The 19241-nt window shown below is 37.4% G+C and overlaps 1 protein-coding gene and 1 pseudogene across 6 annotated transcripts in view; one reads left to right on the forward strand and one right to left on the reverse strand.

The window, feature by feature from the left end:
* The first annotated feature begins 4911 nt into the window (after positions 1–4911).
* The window catches only part of CENPC (centromere protein C), an 89421-nt gene continuing 75091 nt past the window's right edge, over positions 4912–19241 (forward strand). For all 6 annotated transcript variants that reach the window (XR_009008352.1, XM_057546726.1, XM_057546727.1 and 3 more), the window contains exons 1-4: positions 4912–5123; positions 9750–9796; positions 10951–11021; positions 11720–11814. Coding sequence is in view for 5 of the 6 variants with exons in the window: in XM_057546726.1 (XP_057402709.1) it covers positions 5106–5123; positions 9750–9796; positions 10951–11021; positions 11720–11814 (231 nt within the window). In the remaining variant the exon portion in view is untranslated. The remainder of the gene's footprint in view (positions 5124–9749; positions 9797–10950; positions 11022–11719; positions 11815–19241) is intronic.
* LOC103005896 (60S ribosomal protein L39-like) lies at positions 7315–7470 on the reverse strand (annotated as a pseudogene).

A 19241-nucleotide genomic window follows, 5' to 3' on the forward strand; every position in this document is an offset into this window, starting at 1 on the left:
AATAAAGTATAATTGCAACTAAGAATCAAATGGTTGGTGCCAAGGTAACTTAGGAAACTTAAAGCTGGTCAGTTTATTCAGCACTTTAAAATTACCAACTCAATGCAGACCTTTAAGACCCTGTGCATAACATTGGTTTTTTTTGGTTTGTTTGTTTTTGTTTTTTTGTGAACGTTGCTGCCACCTATCTGCTATTGCAAGCATATTTTATTAACTTGGCAATTACAGTCCAGTAGAACCTTTGACTCCGAGAATAATTTTGTCAGAAAGGGCTACTAAAGTGATTGTACTTAACAGATGGAGTAAGAACATGAAGAGTAAGGACATTCTCTTACATCAACAATAGCATTGTAATATCTAAGAAAATTTACAATTCCCTGTCATGCGATAATCAATATTTTAGTTTCCCACTGTTGCTTAAAGCTCTGTATAGCTTCTTTGATCTGAACCAGACTCTGATCAAAACTCACACATTGCATTTGGTTGCTACGTTTTTCTCTCTCTCTGTCTCTCTCATGTTCTTAATTTTTCAAGTCAAGTTAATTGAGGTATAATTTACAGCAAAAGTTACCATTTTTTGAGGAGCACAGTTCTAAGAGTTCTGACAAATACATATAGTCATGTAACCACCAACATAATCAAGACATAAGTTATTTCCACCACTGCGAAAAGTTCCCTCCTGGCTCTTTGCAGTCAGCGTCTTGTTCCGCTATGACATCATCGTCTGGTAACCAGTGATCTCATTTCTGTTCATACAGTTTTATATAGTCATGTACATGGACTCATACAGCAGATGGCCTTTGATGTCTGGCTTCTTTCACTTAGCATGATTTTTTTGTTTTTTAAATATTTATTTATTTATTTATTTGGCTGCGCTGGGTCTCAGTTGTGGCATGCGTGCTCTTGGTTGTGGCATGCGGGATCTAGTTTCCTGACCAGGGATCAAACCTGGGCCCCCTGCATTGGGAGCGCAGTCTTTTTTTTTTTTTTTTTAATTTTTTAAATTTTATTTTTTTATACAGCAGGTTCTTATTAGGTATCTATTTTATACATATTACTGTATATATGTCAATCCCAATCTCCTAATTCATCCCACCCCCACCCCCCCACCATTTTCCCCCCTTAGTGTCCATACATTTGTTCTCCACATCTGTGTCTCTATTTCTGCCCTGCAAACCGGTTCATCTGTACCATTTTTCTAGGTTCCACATATATGCGTTAATATATGATATTTGTTTTTCTCTTTCTTACTTCACTCTGTATGACAGTCTCAGGATCCATCCACGTCTCTACAAATGACCCAATTTCATTCCTTTTTATGGCTGAGTAATATTCCATTGTATATATGTACCACATCTTCTTTATCATTGGGAGCTCACAGTCTTAACCACTGGACCACCAAGGAAGTCCCTCAGTATGTTCTGAGATTCATCTGTGTTGTTGCACGCCTCAGTAGTTTGTTTTTACTGCTGAGGAGTATTCCACAGTATGGATGCATCGCAATTTATTTATTCATTCACCAGTTGATGGGCACGTTGCCAGTTTGGGTCCATTATGAATAAAGAAAATTTTAAGTTGCAATTGCAACTATGTTATAATTTCCAGAACAAATTGATTTTTGGAGTGCCATTTTTAAGGTCTATTCTTTAAGATAATTTTAACAATTACAAATTTGCAATTATCTGCAACATAAAATCATAAGTAACTAAAAGTTTCTACTTCTCCTTCAAGCTAAATTTCTGTATACCTTTTTCTCCATATACACATCTAATACACATAGTTCCATGGATACATAAACACACACACCCCTTACATAGGTAAGTAGTTGTGATGGAAAACTTCAAGATTTTAGTCAGCTGTCATAGCAATTCATAGGGATTGATCTTAATGTTTTTTTTGGAGGGGAGGGGCCTGTAATGACAAATCTGGGTTTTATAAACATTACTCCATCAGCTAGCAACCCTATTTTATGATGCTAAAATTATGGAGGGGCTATTAAATACTAGGACAGATGCAGAGGGAACTGAAAAGTTTGGGAACTGTGGAGTCTGCATAACTTTTTGTTTTCATAAGGGTGCAGCTCCAATTTCTCTCTAGAACAGACCAGTTCATTACCTACACCCCCCTGCATTCTATACTGGTATGTCATTTCATTTCAAGTTTCTCAAAATACCTCTGAGAGTTACTGTTTCCAGTGGAAGCTGGGGGATACAATTTTACACGTGGAACTTTACATCTATGATCATGCTTGCTAAAATTTCTCACTGAGAGTATAGTGATTAAATGCTCAGTTCTGGAGTCAGAATGCTGGGGTTCATCCCCAGCTCTGCTGTTTAACGGTAGTGTGATCTTGGGCAAGTTACTTGAAGACTGTCCCAGTTCTGTTGTCTGTAAAATGTGGATCTTAGTCGTCTTTTCTCATAGGAATGTTCTCAGAATGAAATAAGTTACTTCATGGAGAGCATTTATGACAGAACTTGCCATACAGTATGCACTCAATAAACGATAGTGTATATTATTAACTATTCCAAATGTGAGACCAAATTAAATAATGTAGTCTGGTTGGCAAAACTTCTCCTAGACCAAGTCTAAAAATATCCATAATATTGATAACACCAATAGCATTATTTATTGAATTCTCACTATGTTCTAGGCATTTCAACTAGATCTTAAAAGGAATTAATCCATATCTCAACAACTTTAACATTGTTCCCATTTTACAGACAAGAGAGTTGAGAAACTTATAGTTTAATTAACTTGCCCATTATGGCAGAATTAATGGAGGAGAGTGGAACTCGGGCTTGTCTGATTTCAGAGTTAATTCTCGATCCCTCTTTCCTACAAAAAAAAAAAAAAAAGGAAAAAGAAAAACAGGTCTTAGCAGGTGATAACATTTGTTAAAGCATTACAAGTTTTAAAAAATTTATTTGCTCAGCTCTTGGTTAATGAATTTATTCAACAAGTAATGCATTTTTTTTACCTAGTTATTGACTATATTCCCTACACTGTACATTTCATACCTGTGGCATTTACTTTGCAACTGGAAGTTTGTACCTCTTAATCTTCGTCACCTATTTCTCTCCTCCTCCCACACCCCTCCCCTCTGGCAACCACCTCTTTGTTCTCTGTATCTGTAACTTTTTACGTCTTAAGTTTTCTCATTTGTTTTGTTTCTTAGATTCCACATATAAGTGAAATCATACAGCATTTGTCTTTCTCTTGTCTGACTTATTTCATATAGCATAATACCCTCTAGGTCCATCCCTGTTGTTGGAAAAGGTAAAATTTCATTCTTTTTTATGGTCCAGTAGTATTCCATTATTTATATATGTATATAAATATATATATATATATATGCCATCTTCTTCATTCATTCATCTGTCGATAGGCACTTAGGCAGCTTCCATATCTTGGCTATTGTAAACAATGCTGCTATGAATATTGAGATGCATAAATCTTTTTGAATTAGTGTTTTTCTTTTCCTTGGATTAAATACCCAGGAGTGGAATTGCTGGATCATATGATAGTTCTATTTTTAATTTTTTGAGGAATATCCATTCTGTTTTCCATAGTGGCTGTACCAATTTACAGTCCCACCAACAGTGCACCAGAGTTCCCTTTTCTCCACATCTTTGCCAACACATGATTTTTGTCGTCTTTTTGATAATAGCCATTCTGACATGTGCTTGCAGCTTGTCTGCAAGTGATATCCTGAAGTGATATCTCCTTATGGTTTTGATTTGCACTTCCCTGATGATTAGTGATGTTGAGCATCTTTTAATGTGACTATTAGCCATCTGTATGGCTTCTTTGGAAAAATGTGTATTCAGTTCCTGTGCTCATTTTTCAATTGGGTTGTTTCTTTGATGTTGAGTTGTATGAGTTCTTTGTACATTTTGGATATTTACCCCTTATTGCATATATCACTTGTAAATACCTTCTCCCAATCAGTAGGTGGCCTTTTCATTTAGTTTATAATTTCCTTCGCTGTGCAAAAGTTTTTAGCTTGATGTGGTCCCATTTATTTATTTTTGCTTTTGTCTCCCTTGCCTGAGGAGAAAGTAATCCATTTTCTGATGAAAACTCCCTTGCGAATTTTTATTAAATCATAAAAATAGGTCATAGTTTCTTAGAATCATAAAATGGTCAGGTCTAGTCTTCAGAGCATCTAACTTAACTCTCCTATTATGTAATTCAGGAAACTGCCAGAACGGTGCCAGAGCTTGTCCTACATGACATAGCTGGTCCACTGAGCAGGTTTCCAGACTCCTGATTTAGGGCTCCTTTCAGGATGTCATACTTAAATGATATATACTTACACAGATCATTTTGTTGGCAATGCCTCACAAAAATATTACCCACATTACCCACATTACCCACATATTGGGAAAAAAGAATACATCGTCCATCACCATTTTTACTATACCATTATTGCTTTCAGAGATGATGGATAAACGGGCTGGGGTGTGGGTGACGAGCCTACACAGTAAAACATTACTCTTCAAACGTCTTCTGCAATTTCTGCCTCTTATCCTTCCAAGCGTTACTTTTTACTTTATAAGAGAACCGTCAGGAAGTTTTACACCTTCTCTGCGTGGGAAGGAGAGAGAGAGAGAGGGAAAGAATGAAGCTGTGGGAGGGAGGGAGGGAGAGAGAGAGAGGGAGAGGGAGGGAGGGAAGGAGAGGGAGGGAGGGAGGGAGAGAGAGACTATGAAGCTGCGGGAGTAAGGGACTAGGGGACACGTGAGATGGGGGCAGGGCTACCACGTGATGGGGCGGGGCTCTTGGGAGGAGGAAGGCCGGACTGTGGGAGAGTACCAGTGAGGGGGCGGGCCCCTAACGGCTTTCTTCCTGTGGAGTCGAAGGGCCCATTTTGCGCATGTGCAGCCCTTTTTAAATTGCGTAGGTGGATGCGCGCGAGTGGGCGCGCTCGCTGGGTCGCGGCTGCTTAGTTCCCGCCATCTCCCGCCGTCTTTCGCTTAAGGTGCTACTGGGTTTCCGCCTGGCTGCTCTTCGGGTGACTCCATCCTCGCTGGGCTGCCTGGAGCTGCGGCCCGTGTGGACTTCCGCCCCCAACCCCTGCGCGGGCTGAGCCGGGCCGGAACATGGCCGCGTGGGGGCTGGTAAGTGCAGGCCGCGGACCCCGCGAGGCGGGGAGAGTGAAGCGTTGGGCCGGTGTTGTGGCTTCTGGGGGGTTTCAGTGGGGAAGCCGCGCGAGTTTTTTGAGCTCGGGAGTGATCGGGTGCCGATAGCTAGAGTTAATTTACTTGTCGTGTTTCCTCAAGTCTTTTTGTAATTCCGGGCGTGACGGCGTCTTTCTCTTCAGAGAATCTTGTGATTTCTACTTTTTAGCCTAACTCCAGTTCCTAGTCATCCAAATAATTTTCTGTCCTTAGAAGTATTGAAACGCCTTGAAAGTGTGCCTTTGCTTCAGAGTTGCTAGTGTAGAGAGACGTCTGTTATTGACAGATAGTTTTCTGGGAGGCAGCTACTAGTTAAAAGTGCAAGCTGTGAATCGCTGAAGGGGGCGGGAACTCATTTTTTTGTTGGCCTATTTCTGGACTTCCTTGGTATTCACTGTTGTAGATTTCAGACTTCGCTTATGGTTACTATACCTTATACAACCCATAGCAGCCCCTATCCTAAACTTGTGTTTTCTACTTTATCTCCCCTTTTAAGATCTTCAGCATGGATGAATAAGATCTTCCCAGTTATAATAAAGTTATATATGTATGCTTGTGTGCATAAAAAGATGTATTGTGGAGAAAAACTGTTACCTGCCATTTCAGTAAACAACGAATGTTACCCACCTTCAAGCCACCAGCAACTGCAGCTGCCTGCAGGGTGTGCCTACGGGGAATTCAGAATGGAGAAAAACAGGACACTGGCCCTAGATAGTTAAGAGACTTATATAAGGAATAACTTCAATGAGCCGAGACTCTTGCATCTTCTCATTTATAGAGAAGCACTAAAAATCATTAACTTGAGGTGTCTGATTTTGATGTTTGACTACCTTTTTTTTCCCAGCCCAAACTCCTATATATCCTGGTCCCCCCCTTACCTCTTTGGAGCAGTTCCTCAGAGCTCGCTGAGAGCCTGTCTCCTGGGCTGTAGTCCTAAGTAAGGTCCCCGAATAAAACTTAACTTGCAAATTTTAAGTTGTCCATTTTTTTTCAGTTGACAGTTATATATAATGTAAACAATGCAGGTGCTCATAGTAAAAAGTACTCCTATACCACCCTTTCATACTGTTGACTAAAGAAAAATGCATGATTGCTGGGTCATATGGTAAGAGTATGTTTACTTTTGTAAGAAACCACCAAGCTGTCCTCCAAAGTGGCTGTACTGTTTTGCCTTCCAAAATGAGAGTTCCCGTTGTTCCACATTTGGAGTTGTCATTGTTCCAGAGTTTGGTCACACAGCCAGATGGGTAGTGGTATCTGGTTTTAATTTGCATTACTGCTTGACATACGATGTGGAGCATCTTTTCTTATGCTTATTTGTCATCTGTATATTTTCTTAAGTGAAGTGTCTGTTAAGGTCTTTGAACCATTTATTTTTTAATTGGGTTTTCTTTTTGTTGAGTTTTAAGTGTTCTTTTATATTTTGGATAACAGTCCTTATCAGATGTGCCTTTTGCAACTATTTTCTCCTGGTCTGTGGCTTGTCTTCTCATTCTTTATCTTTCTCTCTCTTTTTTAAAACCATGATCTGTGTTTTATTTGTATCAGTGTTGGTATGTGTTTAAAATATATGATTAATAATAATAATATTAATGATATTATTAATAAACAACTTATTTTCTCACTGTGATCTCTACCTTTCTGTTATGAATTTCTCCTATCTTTAAGATGATGCCCTTCAGAATATGGGAAGCTTAGACTGGTTGAAGCTTGTCTTAGTTCTCACATTGACTGCTTTTCCTGCTTTTCATGCCTCCAGTCAACCTTCTGTAATCATTGCCCTTGTGTCTCCTTATTTCAGAGTTCTCTTTCCTTCTCCCGGGCTATTGCACTTGGCTTTTCAGACTGAGCAGGAGAGAGGTAGACAAAACTGAAGCTGGAAGAGCAGCTGCTGGTCCACTCTGCTGTGTTCTCATTCTTTTGACCACAGTTCACTTTTATTTTATTTTATTTTACAACAAAAGGTCTCACCAGAGCACTAGTGCAGACACACTGACACAAAGAGAAAAATCATTTTCCCGATAAAACACATCCAGCTGTTAGATAGTAGTGATTCTTCAGAGTGATATGGTAAGGTGCAAGTGTCCTTGACACAGCATAAATATGTGTGCCACCTCATGTGCAGGGCTCCTTAGAGACCCAGCTTGGTTCTTCTCCGGTGTCTTCTCTTGGAGTTGTACCTGATTTTATTACCAGTTTTCATTCAGATCCACTGGGGAATGGGACGATTCTGCTTTTGTTCCTTGGCCAGGAATCACTTGATCTTTAAAGTCTAGTGAGAAGACATGGCTAGGAGCAAATTCCCACAGTTCACTTTTAAAATACCTATCATAACCTTAGAATTGTTTTGAGCCTTTTAGTTCTAACATCTGACTTTGCGTCATAACTCATTTAAAAGACAAGGGGAGAAGGGAGTTGAAAGATTATCCTCAGTCATTCCTGTACTTAAGTGGTTTCTAACTGGGTGTGATTTTGCCCTGTAGGAGACGTTTGGTGTTGTCTGGAAAAATTTCTGGTTGTCCTGAGAAAGCATGGATGAGGGGGTGCTAAGGGCATCTAGGTGGAGGCCAGGGATGCTGCAAGCATCCTCCCAATGCACAGGACAGGCCCTCACAACAAAGAGAGTCACTCAGCCCAAAATGTCATTAGTGCTAGGGTTGAGAAACCCTGCTGTATTGTATATTATTTTCTTTGAGAAGAAGAATCTCACAGTGAATGGAAGAAACTAAAATTGAAATTGAGTGAAAAATGAGTTGAAATGACAAGTTTTTGAATGTGTATTTATTTTGAAAATCAAAAAATTTTGTGTTCTAACTTTTTAGAATTAAGAGACCTCTTTTGTCTTACTCACCACTTGTTTTCTAGTGTGCCTAAATAGCATGTGGCCTTGTAGTAGGTGCTCAATTTCATGTTTGCTGAAGGAAAGAACTGTCTTAAGCCTTAAAATTTTTCTATTTAAAAGAGGAACAGAGTACTTTACAGGTGTTATTTAATGTTCAAAAACATTTAGTGTGCAAATATGATGACTCTATCATTTTATTGTATTAAATTAGGAGAAGAGTGACCTTAAATGAGGTCTTAGAAGGGAGTTAACTAACATTCTCAGGGGTTTACCTAAGTGTTTCAGAATGCTGAGTACTGATGAGAGACCTAAGTGCTTGAGTTAATTTTCCATCAAATGACTTGTGATAAAATGCAGACTTGTTAGGTGTCTTTGTTCCTTAGTTTGCTATCTATAAAATAGATTTAATCTTTTGCTCCTTAGGTACCTCCTGAAGATAACAGGCTATGTGAAACACTCTCACCTTCTTTAAAGAAAGACACTTTTATCTCATAAATTTTTGGTCTTATTTATTTGGCACGTCAAAAAGATAACAAAAAATGGTGTTTGTGTGGTATACAATGCACTAGGCAAGGCTCTGGGAAGAATATAAGCTAGCTTAAGACAAAGTTTCTGCTCTCAAGTTTCTTAAAATCTAATAGAGGTCTTCATCTTTCTGAATAATTCAATCCAAAAGTGAAGCAAGGTAGCAGCAGTCCACGTGGGTGGGAAACTACAGTGGTCCAAAGTTGTGTGTAGGAGCCTTAGTAGAGTCAGGAGTGAGGCTCAGCTCAGGATGTCAGAGCATGAGTGGGGTAAAGAGAGTGTTCACATGGGGTGGGGTCATTTATAGCCCATTGGGCCAAGGAAGAGTGCAGCTTACTAAACATTTTGTATTGATAGTAATTTATTTATTTTAAAAAGCATACTGTTCTTCCTATTACCACCAAATTTTCAACTAGAAAATTTAACTTTATAGGTTTTACAATTAAAAGATAGGACCCAAAGTATCTCAGATATGCTCTCCACCTCCAATTTCAGCATGTTTGTGTGTTTTATTTTTCCTGTTGCTTCCATTTATTGGGGCTGCTTCTTTGTTGGGGTTACCTCTTTTCTCTTTCTGGAAACATTCTAACATCTTTTTATCCTCAGTTTTTCTGATATTTCATTCTTAACTTCCTAGGTATTTATCTTATGCTGGCCATTCACTCCTCATCCAGGACAATATCCTCTGAGCTTACTTTAGGCTGCTGCTTTTCTTCTGTTTCATCAATTATCATGTTTCATTTGTTTTCCATCTTCCAGAAATCTGTTATATTTGTTTGTCCACAGATGGCCCTTTTTTCCATTCTCTTTTTTCATTGTCGTTTTATGCCAGTTTAGTCCTTTACTATTACTTCAGAGGGATCTCCTTGCAGGAAAAGGAGGTAAATAGATATTGTTGGTCAACCAACTTGAATTATTGGAAGCCCAGATAGTGTGATTTTGATGACGGAAGAGGTATGGGGGGAGGTGGAGGAGGAGGAAGAAGAGGAGGAAGAGGAGGAAGAAGATGGAATAAATCCAGAGTAAGGAATAGTATAAACAAACATTTGGAAATAATGGACATGAGACAAGTTCTTTTTCACTTGATCCAGAAGATATTCCTCTTTGTAATATTATAATAGGCAGTCAGCAAATACTTGCTGAATGAATAAATAAAGAACTTAAACTTTCACCAAATTGATGATTTACTTTTCTTTCAGGATCATCTCAAAAATGACTATAGAAGAAGATTTTGCCGACCTTCCAGGTGATTTATGTACTTAAATTTTTAAGATGATTTTTATTTGCGTCTTTGGAAAGTGGAATTTTTAAATGAAGAAAGGAAGAACTATTACCTCTGACTAAAATAGTGATTTATATACCCACCGGTTAAGTATAGTCATCTTAGTTATTTTATATTAACAGAGAAATATTAATGCAGACAGTTCAATGACTTAATGGAAGTGAGAAAAGAAATTCGCCTGATAAATGATGGACCAGGAAGAGGCAGTTTCAATTCTGACTAAATGACAGCTATGGGGAAAGCACTCTAGAGTGGATTGAATGGAAATAATAGAAAGATGCAGTTTATTCCATGGGGCTAAAAGAAAAGGTGGGTGTGGTTCTAAAAGGGCAATAGAAGGATCTTCGTGGTGATGGAACTGTTCAGTATTTTGACTATGGTGGTCATATCTGAACCTTCAAATGTAATAAAGTGTATAGAACTAACTATATACACAAACATAAACACGCAAATGACTACATGTAGAACTGGAGGAATCTGAATAAGATTAGTGGATTCTGTCAACATCAGTATCCTGGTTGTGATAGTATACTATATGGCTTTGTGAAATGTTACCATTGCAGGAAACTGGATAAAGTGAACAAGGGGTCTCTTCTATATTATTTCTTACAACTGTATGTGAATCTACAATTATCTCAATACAAATATTAATTAAAAAATTTTTACTGATTCATTAGCTCCTTAAGATTAAAGGTATTGAATCAGAAGTGCATTTGAGATCTTGTAGGGAAGACTGTGTTACTTGGAGCTGATAGGACTTGTGACCATAGAGTCTTTATTAAAGAAGCATTTCAGGATTGATTGAATATCTTCAAAAAAGTTTATGTTCTTGTTTAGATAGAGCAGTAGTCTAAAACAGCTTTAGACGTGGCTATTCAGGCAGGGTATATAATTGTTAATGTAGACAATGACATACTACTTCACATACTTTTCTGAGAACTCTTGGACTGTCAAATACTTGTTTTGTTCTCAGATAGTAAAGGTGATATTTTTCCCATTAAGTAAAAATTAAGATTTTATAATAAAGAGATATGGAATTTTCAAGGTAGATGTTAATAAGTAGCAAATATCTTTTGGAGATGATATGTTAACATTTTCCCTTCTTTCCTTCTTATTAGGGCACCTGACATTAATACGGAGCAAGGCCAGAATATACTGGAAATCTTACTAGACTGTTTTGAAGAAAAAAGTAAGGTTTCATTTATAGATGGACTTTGAGGGTTGGGATGGATGAAAATGTAAATTTGTCCATTAATACCAAATTCAGCAAATTTGTTCTAGCATTTCAATATGTAAAATATTTTCCCAGGAATTTTGAGTACAAGTGCAGTCCTTCATGTACCTTCTGGTATACTGAAGATAATACTGGCAAAAATGAGAATAATTTGTTATTCCCTTTAGTTCACACTAGATTCCTATAGTCTGGAATTCCATAAATAATTATCATACACAAGAGAAAGTATTTCATTAATGGAAATAAATGTGCAGAATTCTTGGGATCACTGGAGAGCTTGAGATAATGTTTGGTGATTTGCACCCCTTTCTAAAGAAAAGATGTATAATGGCAAAAACTTTTCCTAGTGCTGGTTGGCGTCAGAAGGTATTGGAATAAAAGAATAGGCCAACCAAAGAAAAACACAGATAGTGGAAAAGTATCTTTTCTTTACAAGTTCTGAAAGAAGAACTGCCACATATTTCTTCAGGAATCTTGTTTGTCTTTTTCAGTCCTGATGCCTTCTAGGAACATTTGAATATTGAATTGATGTCTGTACTTCAGTTAAACTAATTGCGCTTAAAAGAGTCAAAAGACTTCTTCACATATCATGTGGGGCTTCTTTTAATTGTAACCAAAAAATTTTATACATGTTTTGTTTTAACTTATTTTAGGTCTTGCCAATGATTTTAGCACAAATTCCACAAAATCAGTGCTTTATTCAACACCTAAAATAAAAGACATTTGTGTTCAGTCTCCAAGTGAAGAGGTAAGTCAAAAAGGAGAAATGGTACAAATTTAATAGTTTAGTGAGGGAACAATACACAATATATAGTTAGATACATTTTAGTTGTTTGTAAGTCTTACTCTTAAAAAGGAACCCTATATTCCCATTGAGTTTATATAAAATTTAGAGGTACTTGGTGAAAATTTTGGTCTGACATTTCCTGTGTTTGAAATTGGAGGTCTGGGAATTAGAATTATCAAATTTTAACACAATTATTTTTCACTCTTACTTAAATGATGCCTAAATTAGGTTTTTAGGAAAGTTGGCAACTACTGAAGTTCCTAATCCAGGTTGGCAAGTTTGGTTATTTTCTGAAAACTGAAGGCAATTTGCTAAACAGGGGAATCAATCTTTTATTGATTATGTATCTTAAGAGGATAGGTTGATCTAACTCTACAAAATAGCAGACTTTGGAATAGAGTTTTTGAAGCTAATGATTAAAGACAAATTATTCAAAAGCACAATACTAATTGGAGAGAAGAATTGTATATAGACATACCTTGTTTTATTGTGCTTTGCTTTATTGCCTTTCACAGATAGTGCATTTTTTACAAATTGAAGGTTTGTGGCAACCCTGTGTCAAGCAATTCTGTCAGCGCCATTATTCCGACAGCATTTGCTCACTTCATGTTTCTATGTCATATTTTGGTAATTCTTACAATATTTCAGACATTTTCATTATAATTATATTTGTTATGATGATCTGTGATCAGAGATCTTTGATGTTACCATTGCAAAAAAATTATGACTTCCAGAAGGCTCAGATGATGGTTAACATTAAATATTTTTTAATTAAGGTATGTACTTTTTTTTAGACATAATGCTATTGTACACTTAATATACTACAGTATAGTGTAAACATAACTTTTATATGCACTGGGAAATCAGAAAATTCATGTGACTTGCTTTATTGCAGTACTCGCTTTATTGGGGTGGTCTGGAACTGACCCTGCAATATCTCTGAGGAATACCTGTAGTTATAGAAATAACATTCACTAGAAACTTGTATAAACAAATAAACACATACAGCCTTTTTGTTCCAAGAAATGAAGACATCCATTTCTGTCAGAATTGAGAGACCTTCTTTAATGTGATAAATTATATTGATTTTTGAAAGTTAAATCAACTAAGTTTCCTGGGATAATCCTGACTTGGTCAAAAAGTATTAACCTGTTTTGATTTGGTTTGCCAATATTTAAGATGTTTGCATCTATGTTCATGAACAATATTATCTTTTTTTTTTCTTTTCTCAAAATGTTCTTGTTGAGCTTTGGTATCAAGGTTATGGTAGAGGTTCCACTTTTAGGAAGGATGTAACAGATTGCATTAGGTCAACACTCCTGCTGAAGAGCTGGTTAAAAACAAAATAATAAAATGCAAACAAATCATGTTTTTAGAGACATGTGGAGCTGTGGAAGCAACAAGGACTAGATGAACTAAAATTTCAAAGAGAGTGGAATCCTTAGAATATGAGTTGATGACTGTTGGTCATTTTCTTCCCTGAGAGTATCTGTTAATTTTGGGCAAAAGCTGAGGATTTTAGGTTGGTCCAGACAGTGTGAGTCCACTGAGGGAAAGCAGAGATTTTGTCACTTGTGCAGGGATGGCATGACAAATTGGAATTCTGGAGGCGCCTCAAATGGATAGCCACTTTTCCTTAAAGAACATTTGTAAGTTCTGAGGTAGTGAAGAACTTTAGGCCAGAATGGTGGAGTGAAACATGTAGTCTTGCTATGCTAAGAAGGTAAAGTTCTACCGCAGGAAAGTGGCCCACCACAAATAGGCATTTGACACATTTTGAACAATTTGAGGCCAGAGGCTAAAAAGTTGAGCAAAAATCTCTAAAGGGCTGAATTGAATATCTCACAATCTTTAAGGGCTAAATAGGCTCACTAGGCTCTCAGTAACCCAGGAGAGGGCATTCTGAAGAACAGGGCAGGTTACGAGTGGACTGAGTCTTACTAAAATGTCATATCAGACCCAGCTCAGTCCTTGAGAGTGAGGATCTAATCATTTCAATCCAATCTGTTTAAAAGGAGAAAAGGAGAACCTTCTCTATAGAGAGATATTACTGGGAGCTTCTACTTTTTTTTTTTTTAAATCAAGCCTTTTGTTTTGAGATAATTGTAGATTTATAGCAGCTGTAACAAATAGAGTTCAGGACTGTGTATGATTTACCTAGTTTCCTCTAAAGGTAACATCTCGCAAAACTATAGTACAACATTACAACCAGGATACTGACATTGATACAGACAGGATACAGAAAAATTCCACCACTATAGGATCCCTCTTATCCTTTTATAACAAGTTACTTCTCTCTCACCCTTACTCCCTCAACTCCTAAAACCCCTAACTGTTCTTCATTTTTACAGTTTTGTCATTTCAAGAATGTTGTTTAAATGGAGTCATATAGTATGTAACTTTTTGGAATTGTCTTTTTCACTCAGGATAATTCTCTGGTGATTCACCCAGGTTTTTGTGTGTATCAATAATTTGTTTCTTTTTATTGCTGAGTGGTATTTCATGGTATGGATATACCACAGTTTGCTTAGCCATTTGCTTATCTCTTAGTTTTCTCTTGATTTAGTTGTCTTGGTTTTTAAATTTGTTGATATTCTGTGCACCTCTGACTAATGTATCACCAGTTTCTGTGACAGAGTTATCAGTGTTTTCTCAGTGTATGTAGACACATCAAGTAATTTATCATTTTCAGTTTTTTTCTGGAACTATCCTTCCTAGATCTCTCTTCTCTATTTTTTGTTTCTGTCCACCTTTAGGCCTGTCATGTAAGTGTTGCCAATGTGATTTCCCTTTATCATCCAGGGAAGTCCCTTCTCTTTTGTCCTGTTCTGTAGCTCATATTTCTTGCCCTCTTTTTTTTTTTTTTTTTTTTTGGGTGGGGCTCATCCTTTAGTAGCTTCCTGAGAATTTAAGACCTTAAATGTTTGAAAATACCATGACTTTACCCTCTTGATGGGTAATTATGTGTATAGAATTCTAGGCTGGAAATGATTCTCTTTCAGATTTCTAAAGACATGCTCTATTTTTTTTAAAGCTTCTTGTGTTGTTGAGAATATTGCTCTGATTCCTTGATCCTTTGTGAGCCACTACTTTTTCATGTTTGCAAGCTTTTAGAATCTTGTCATCTGTCTTTATTGATTTGAAATTTCATGATATTCCTCGATGTTAGGTTCTTCTAATTCTTTTAATTAAGATTTCTTCTTAGAGTTTCTGTTTCATACAAGTACCTTTTTTGCTTACTTTGCTCATTACCTTTTACACTAGAGCTTTTTTTCAAATGTCCAGTGGTCCAGTGATCCTTATCGGTCTCACTTTTAAGGATGAAAAACTAAAATGGTGATTGGAAGCTGTATTTGCGGAGTTAGAGTTGTACATTGGTAGATTTCACCATGGTATGATTTGTCTGGGCCACATCATTGTGGATGTCCAGTTGTTAATATCTGCAGGTTTTTTTCTCTTGACTTGATAAGTTTTTCTGACAAAGAAATCTTCTTTCCTGCTTAGGGGTCTGATTCTAACTGTGAGTGTTCTCAGCCAGGTGGGCAAGGGGAAAGGTGCAATTTGAATACTTGCACTTAATATTTCTGTTTTCAATGTGTTACTCTTACCTTCAGTTATGTTTCCTGACTTTGAGCTCACAGTCTCTCTGATTCAAAACTCAAGGGAGTAAACATCTAATCTTCTCTTTGGGTAGGAAGAGGAGGGACTCAGTGACTGACTGCTTCCTATACTTACATTTAAAAAAATTTTTATTACAGAAATTTTTTTTATTGGAGTATAATTTTTAAAATTTTTATTTATTTAATTTTATTATTTTTATTTTTGGCTGCGTTGGGTCTTCATTGCTGCGTGCGGGCTTTCTCTAGTTGTGGCGAGCTGGGGTTACTCTTCATTGCAGTGTGCAGGCTTCTCATTGCAGTGGCTTTTCTTGTTGCAGAGCATGGGCTCTAGGCACGTGGGCTTCAGTAGTTGTGGCTCGCGGGCTCTAGAGCTCAGGCTCAGTAGTTGTGGTGCACGGGCTTAGTTGCTCTGCGGCATGTGGAATTTTCCCGGACCAGGGCTTAAACCCGTGTCCCCTGCATTGGCAGGCGGATTCTTAACCACTGCGCCACCAGGCAAGTTCCTATTGGAGTATAATTGCTTTACAATGTGTGTTAGTTTCTGCTGTACAACAAAGTGAATCAGCTATATGTATACATATATCCCCTGCCTCTTGGACCTCCCTCGCATCCCCCACCATCCCGCCCTTCTAGGTCATCACAGAGCACCAAGCTGTCCTCCCTGTGCTATACTGCAGGTTCCCACTAGCTGTCTATTTTACACGTGGTAGTGTATTTATATCAAACCTAATCTCCCAATTCATCCCACCCTCCCCTTCCACCTCTATGTTACACGTCCATCCTCTACATCTTCGTCTCTATTCCTGCCCTGGAAATAGGTTCATCTGTACTATTTTTTTCTAGATTCCACATCTATGCATTAATATATGAAATTTGTTTTTCTCTTTCTGACTTACTTTACTCTGTATGACAGACTCTAGTTCCATCCACATTTCCACAAATGACCCAATTTCATTCCTTTTTATGGCTAAGTAATATTCCATTGTATGTATATATATGTACCACATCTTCTTTATCCATTCATCTGTCAGTGGACATTTAGGTTGTTTCCATGACCTGGCTATTGTAAATAGTGCTGCAGTGAACATTGGGGTACATGTGTCTTTTTGAATTATGGGTTCTCAGGGTATATGCCCGGTAGTGGGATTGCTGGGTTATATGGTAGTTCTATTTTTAGTTTTTTAAGGAACCTCCATACTGTTCTCCACAGTGGCTGTATCAATTTACATTCCCACCAGCAGTGCAGGAGGGTTCCCTTTTCTCCTCACCCTTTCCAGCATTTATTGTTTGTAGATTTTTTGATGATGGCCATTCTGACTGGTGTGAGATGATACCTCATTATAGTTTTGATGTGCATTTCTCTAATGATTAGTGATGTTGAGCATCTTTTCATACGTTTGTTGGCTATCTGTATATCTTCTGAGAAATGTCTATTTAGGTCTTCTGCTCATTTTTTGATTGGGTTGGGTTTTTTTTGATATTGAGCTGCCTGAGCTATTTGTATATTTTGGAGATTAATCCTTTGTCTGTTGTTTCGTTGCAAATATTTTCTCCCATTCTGAGGGTTGTCTTTTCATCTTGTTTATGGTTTCCTTTGCTGTGTAAAAGCTTTTAAGTTTAATTAGGTCCCATTTGTTTATTTTTGTTTTTATTTTCATTACTCTAGGAGGTGGGTCAAAAAGGACCTTGCTGTGATTTATGTCATAGAGTGTTCTTCCTATGTTTTCCTCTAAGAGTTTTATAGTGTCTGGCCTTATGTTTAGGTCTGTAATCCATTTTGAGTTTATTTTTGTGTATGGTGTTAGGGAGTGTTCTAATTTCATTCTTTTATATGTAGCTGTCCAGTTTTCCCAACACCACTTATTGAAGAGGCTGTCTTTTCTCCATTGTATATTCTTGCCTCCTTTGTCATAAATTAGTTGACCATAAGTGCGTGGGTTTATCTCTGAGTTTTCTATCATGTACCATTGATCTATATTTCTGTTTTTGTGCCAGTACCATACTGTCTTGATGACTCTAGCTATGTAGTACAGTCTGAAGTCAGGGAGCCTGATTCCTCTATCTCCATCTTTCTTTCTCAAGATTGCTTTGGCTATTTGGGGTCTTTTGTGCTTCCATACAAATTAAAAATTTTTTTGTTCTAGTTCTGTGAAAAATGTCATTGGTAATTTGATAGGGATTGCATTGAATCTGTAGATTGCTTTGTGTAGTACAGTCATTTTCACAGTATTGATGCTTCCCATCCAAGAACATGGTATATATCTCCATCTGTTTGTGTCATCTTTGATTTCTTTCATCAGTGTTTTACAGTTTTCTGCGTACAGGTCTTTTGCCTCCTTAGGTAGGTTTATTCCTAGGTATTTTATTCTTTTTGTTGCAATGCTGAATGGGATTGTTTGCTTAATTTCTCTTTCTGATCTTTCGTTGTTAGTGTATAGGAATGCAAGAGATTTCTGTGCCTTACTTTTGTATCCTGCAACTTTACCAAATTCATTGATTAGCTCTAGTAGTTTTCTGGTGGCATCTTTAGGATTCTCTATGTATAGTATCATGTCATCTGCAAACAGTGACAGTTTTACTTCTTCTTTTCCTATTTGGATTCCTTTTATTTATTTTTCTTCTCTGATTTCTGTGGCTAGGACTTCCAAAACTATGTTGAATAATAGTGGTGAGAGTGGACATCCTTGTCTTGTTCCTGATCTTAGAGGAAATGTTTTCATTTCTTCACCATTGAGAATGATGTTTGCTGTGGGTTTGTCGTATATGGCCTTTATTATGTAGAGGTAGGTTCCCTCTAAGCCCACTTTCTGGAGAGTTTTTACCATAAATGGGTGTTGAATTTTGTCAAAAGCTTTTTCTTCATCTATTGAGATGACCATATGGTTTTTATTCTTCAGTTTGTTAATGTGGTGAATCACCTTGATTGATTTGCATATATTGAAGAATCCTTGCATCCCTGGGATAAATCCCACTTGGTCATGGTGTATGATCCTTTTAATGTGTTATTAGATTCTGTTTGCTAGTATTTTGTTGAGGATTTTTGCGTCTATGTTCAGCAGTGATATTGGTCTGTAATTTTCTTTTTTTGTGATATCTTTGTCTGGTTTTGGTATCAGGGTGATGGTGGCCTCACAGAATGAGTTTGGGAGTGTTCATCTGTGTGCAATTTTTTGGAAGAGTTTGAGAATGATAGGTGTTAACTCTTCTGTAAACGCTTGGTAGAATTCACCTGTGAAGCCATCTTGTCCTGGACTTTTGTTTGTTGGAAGATTTTTAATTACAGTTTTGATTTCATTACTTGTGATTGGTCTGTTTATATTTTCTATTTCTTCTTGGTTCAGTCTTGGAAGTTTGCACCTGTCCAAGCATTTGTCCATTTCTTCTGGGTTTTCCATTTTATTGGCATATAGTTGCTTGTAGTAGTGTCTTATGATTCTTTGTATTTCTGTGGTGTCAGTTGTAATTGCTCCTTTTTCATTTCTCATTTTTTTTTTTACAAATTTATTTATTTAATTTATTTATTTTTGTCTGCATTGGGTCTTCGTTGCTGCACGTGGGCTTTCTCTAGTTTTGGTGAGCGGGGGCTACTCTTCGTTGCGCTGCACATGCTTTTCATTGCGATGGCTTCTTTTGTTGCGAAGCACAGGCCCTAGAATGAGTGGCTTCAGTAGTTGTGATTCACGGGCTCAGTAGTTGTGGCTCACGAGCTCTGGAGTGCAGGCTCAGTAGTTGTGGCGCACGGGCTTAGTTGCTCCGCAGCATGTGGGA

The sequence above is a fragment of the Balaenoptera acutorostrata genome, chromosome 5 (genome assembly GCF_949987535.1).
Source record: "Balaenoptera acutorostrata chromosome 5, mBalAcu1.1, whole genome shotgun sequence".
NCBI classification, from domain to species: domain Eukaryota; kingdom Metazoa; phylum Chordata; class Mammalia; order Artiodactyla; family Balaenopteridae; genus Balaenoptera; species Balaenoptera acutorostrata.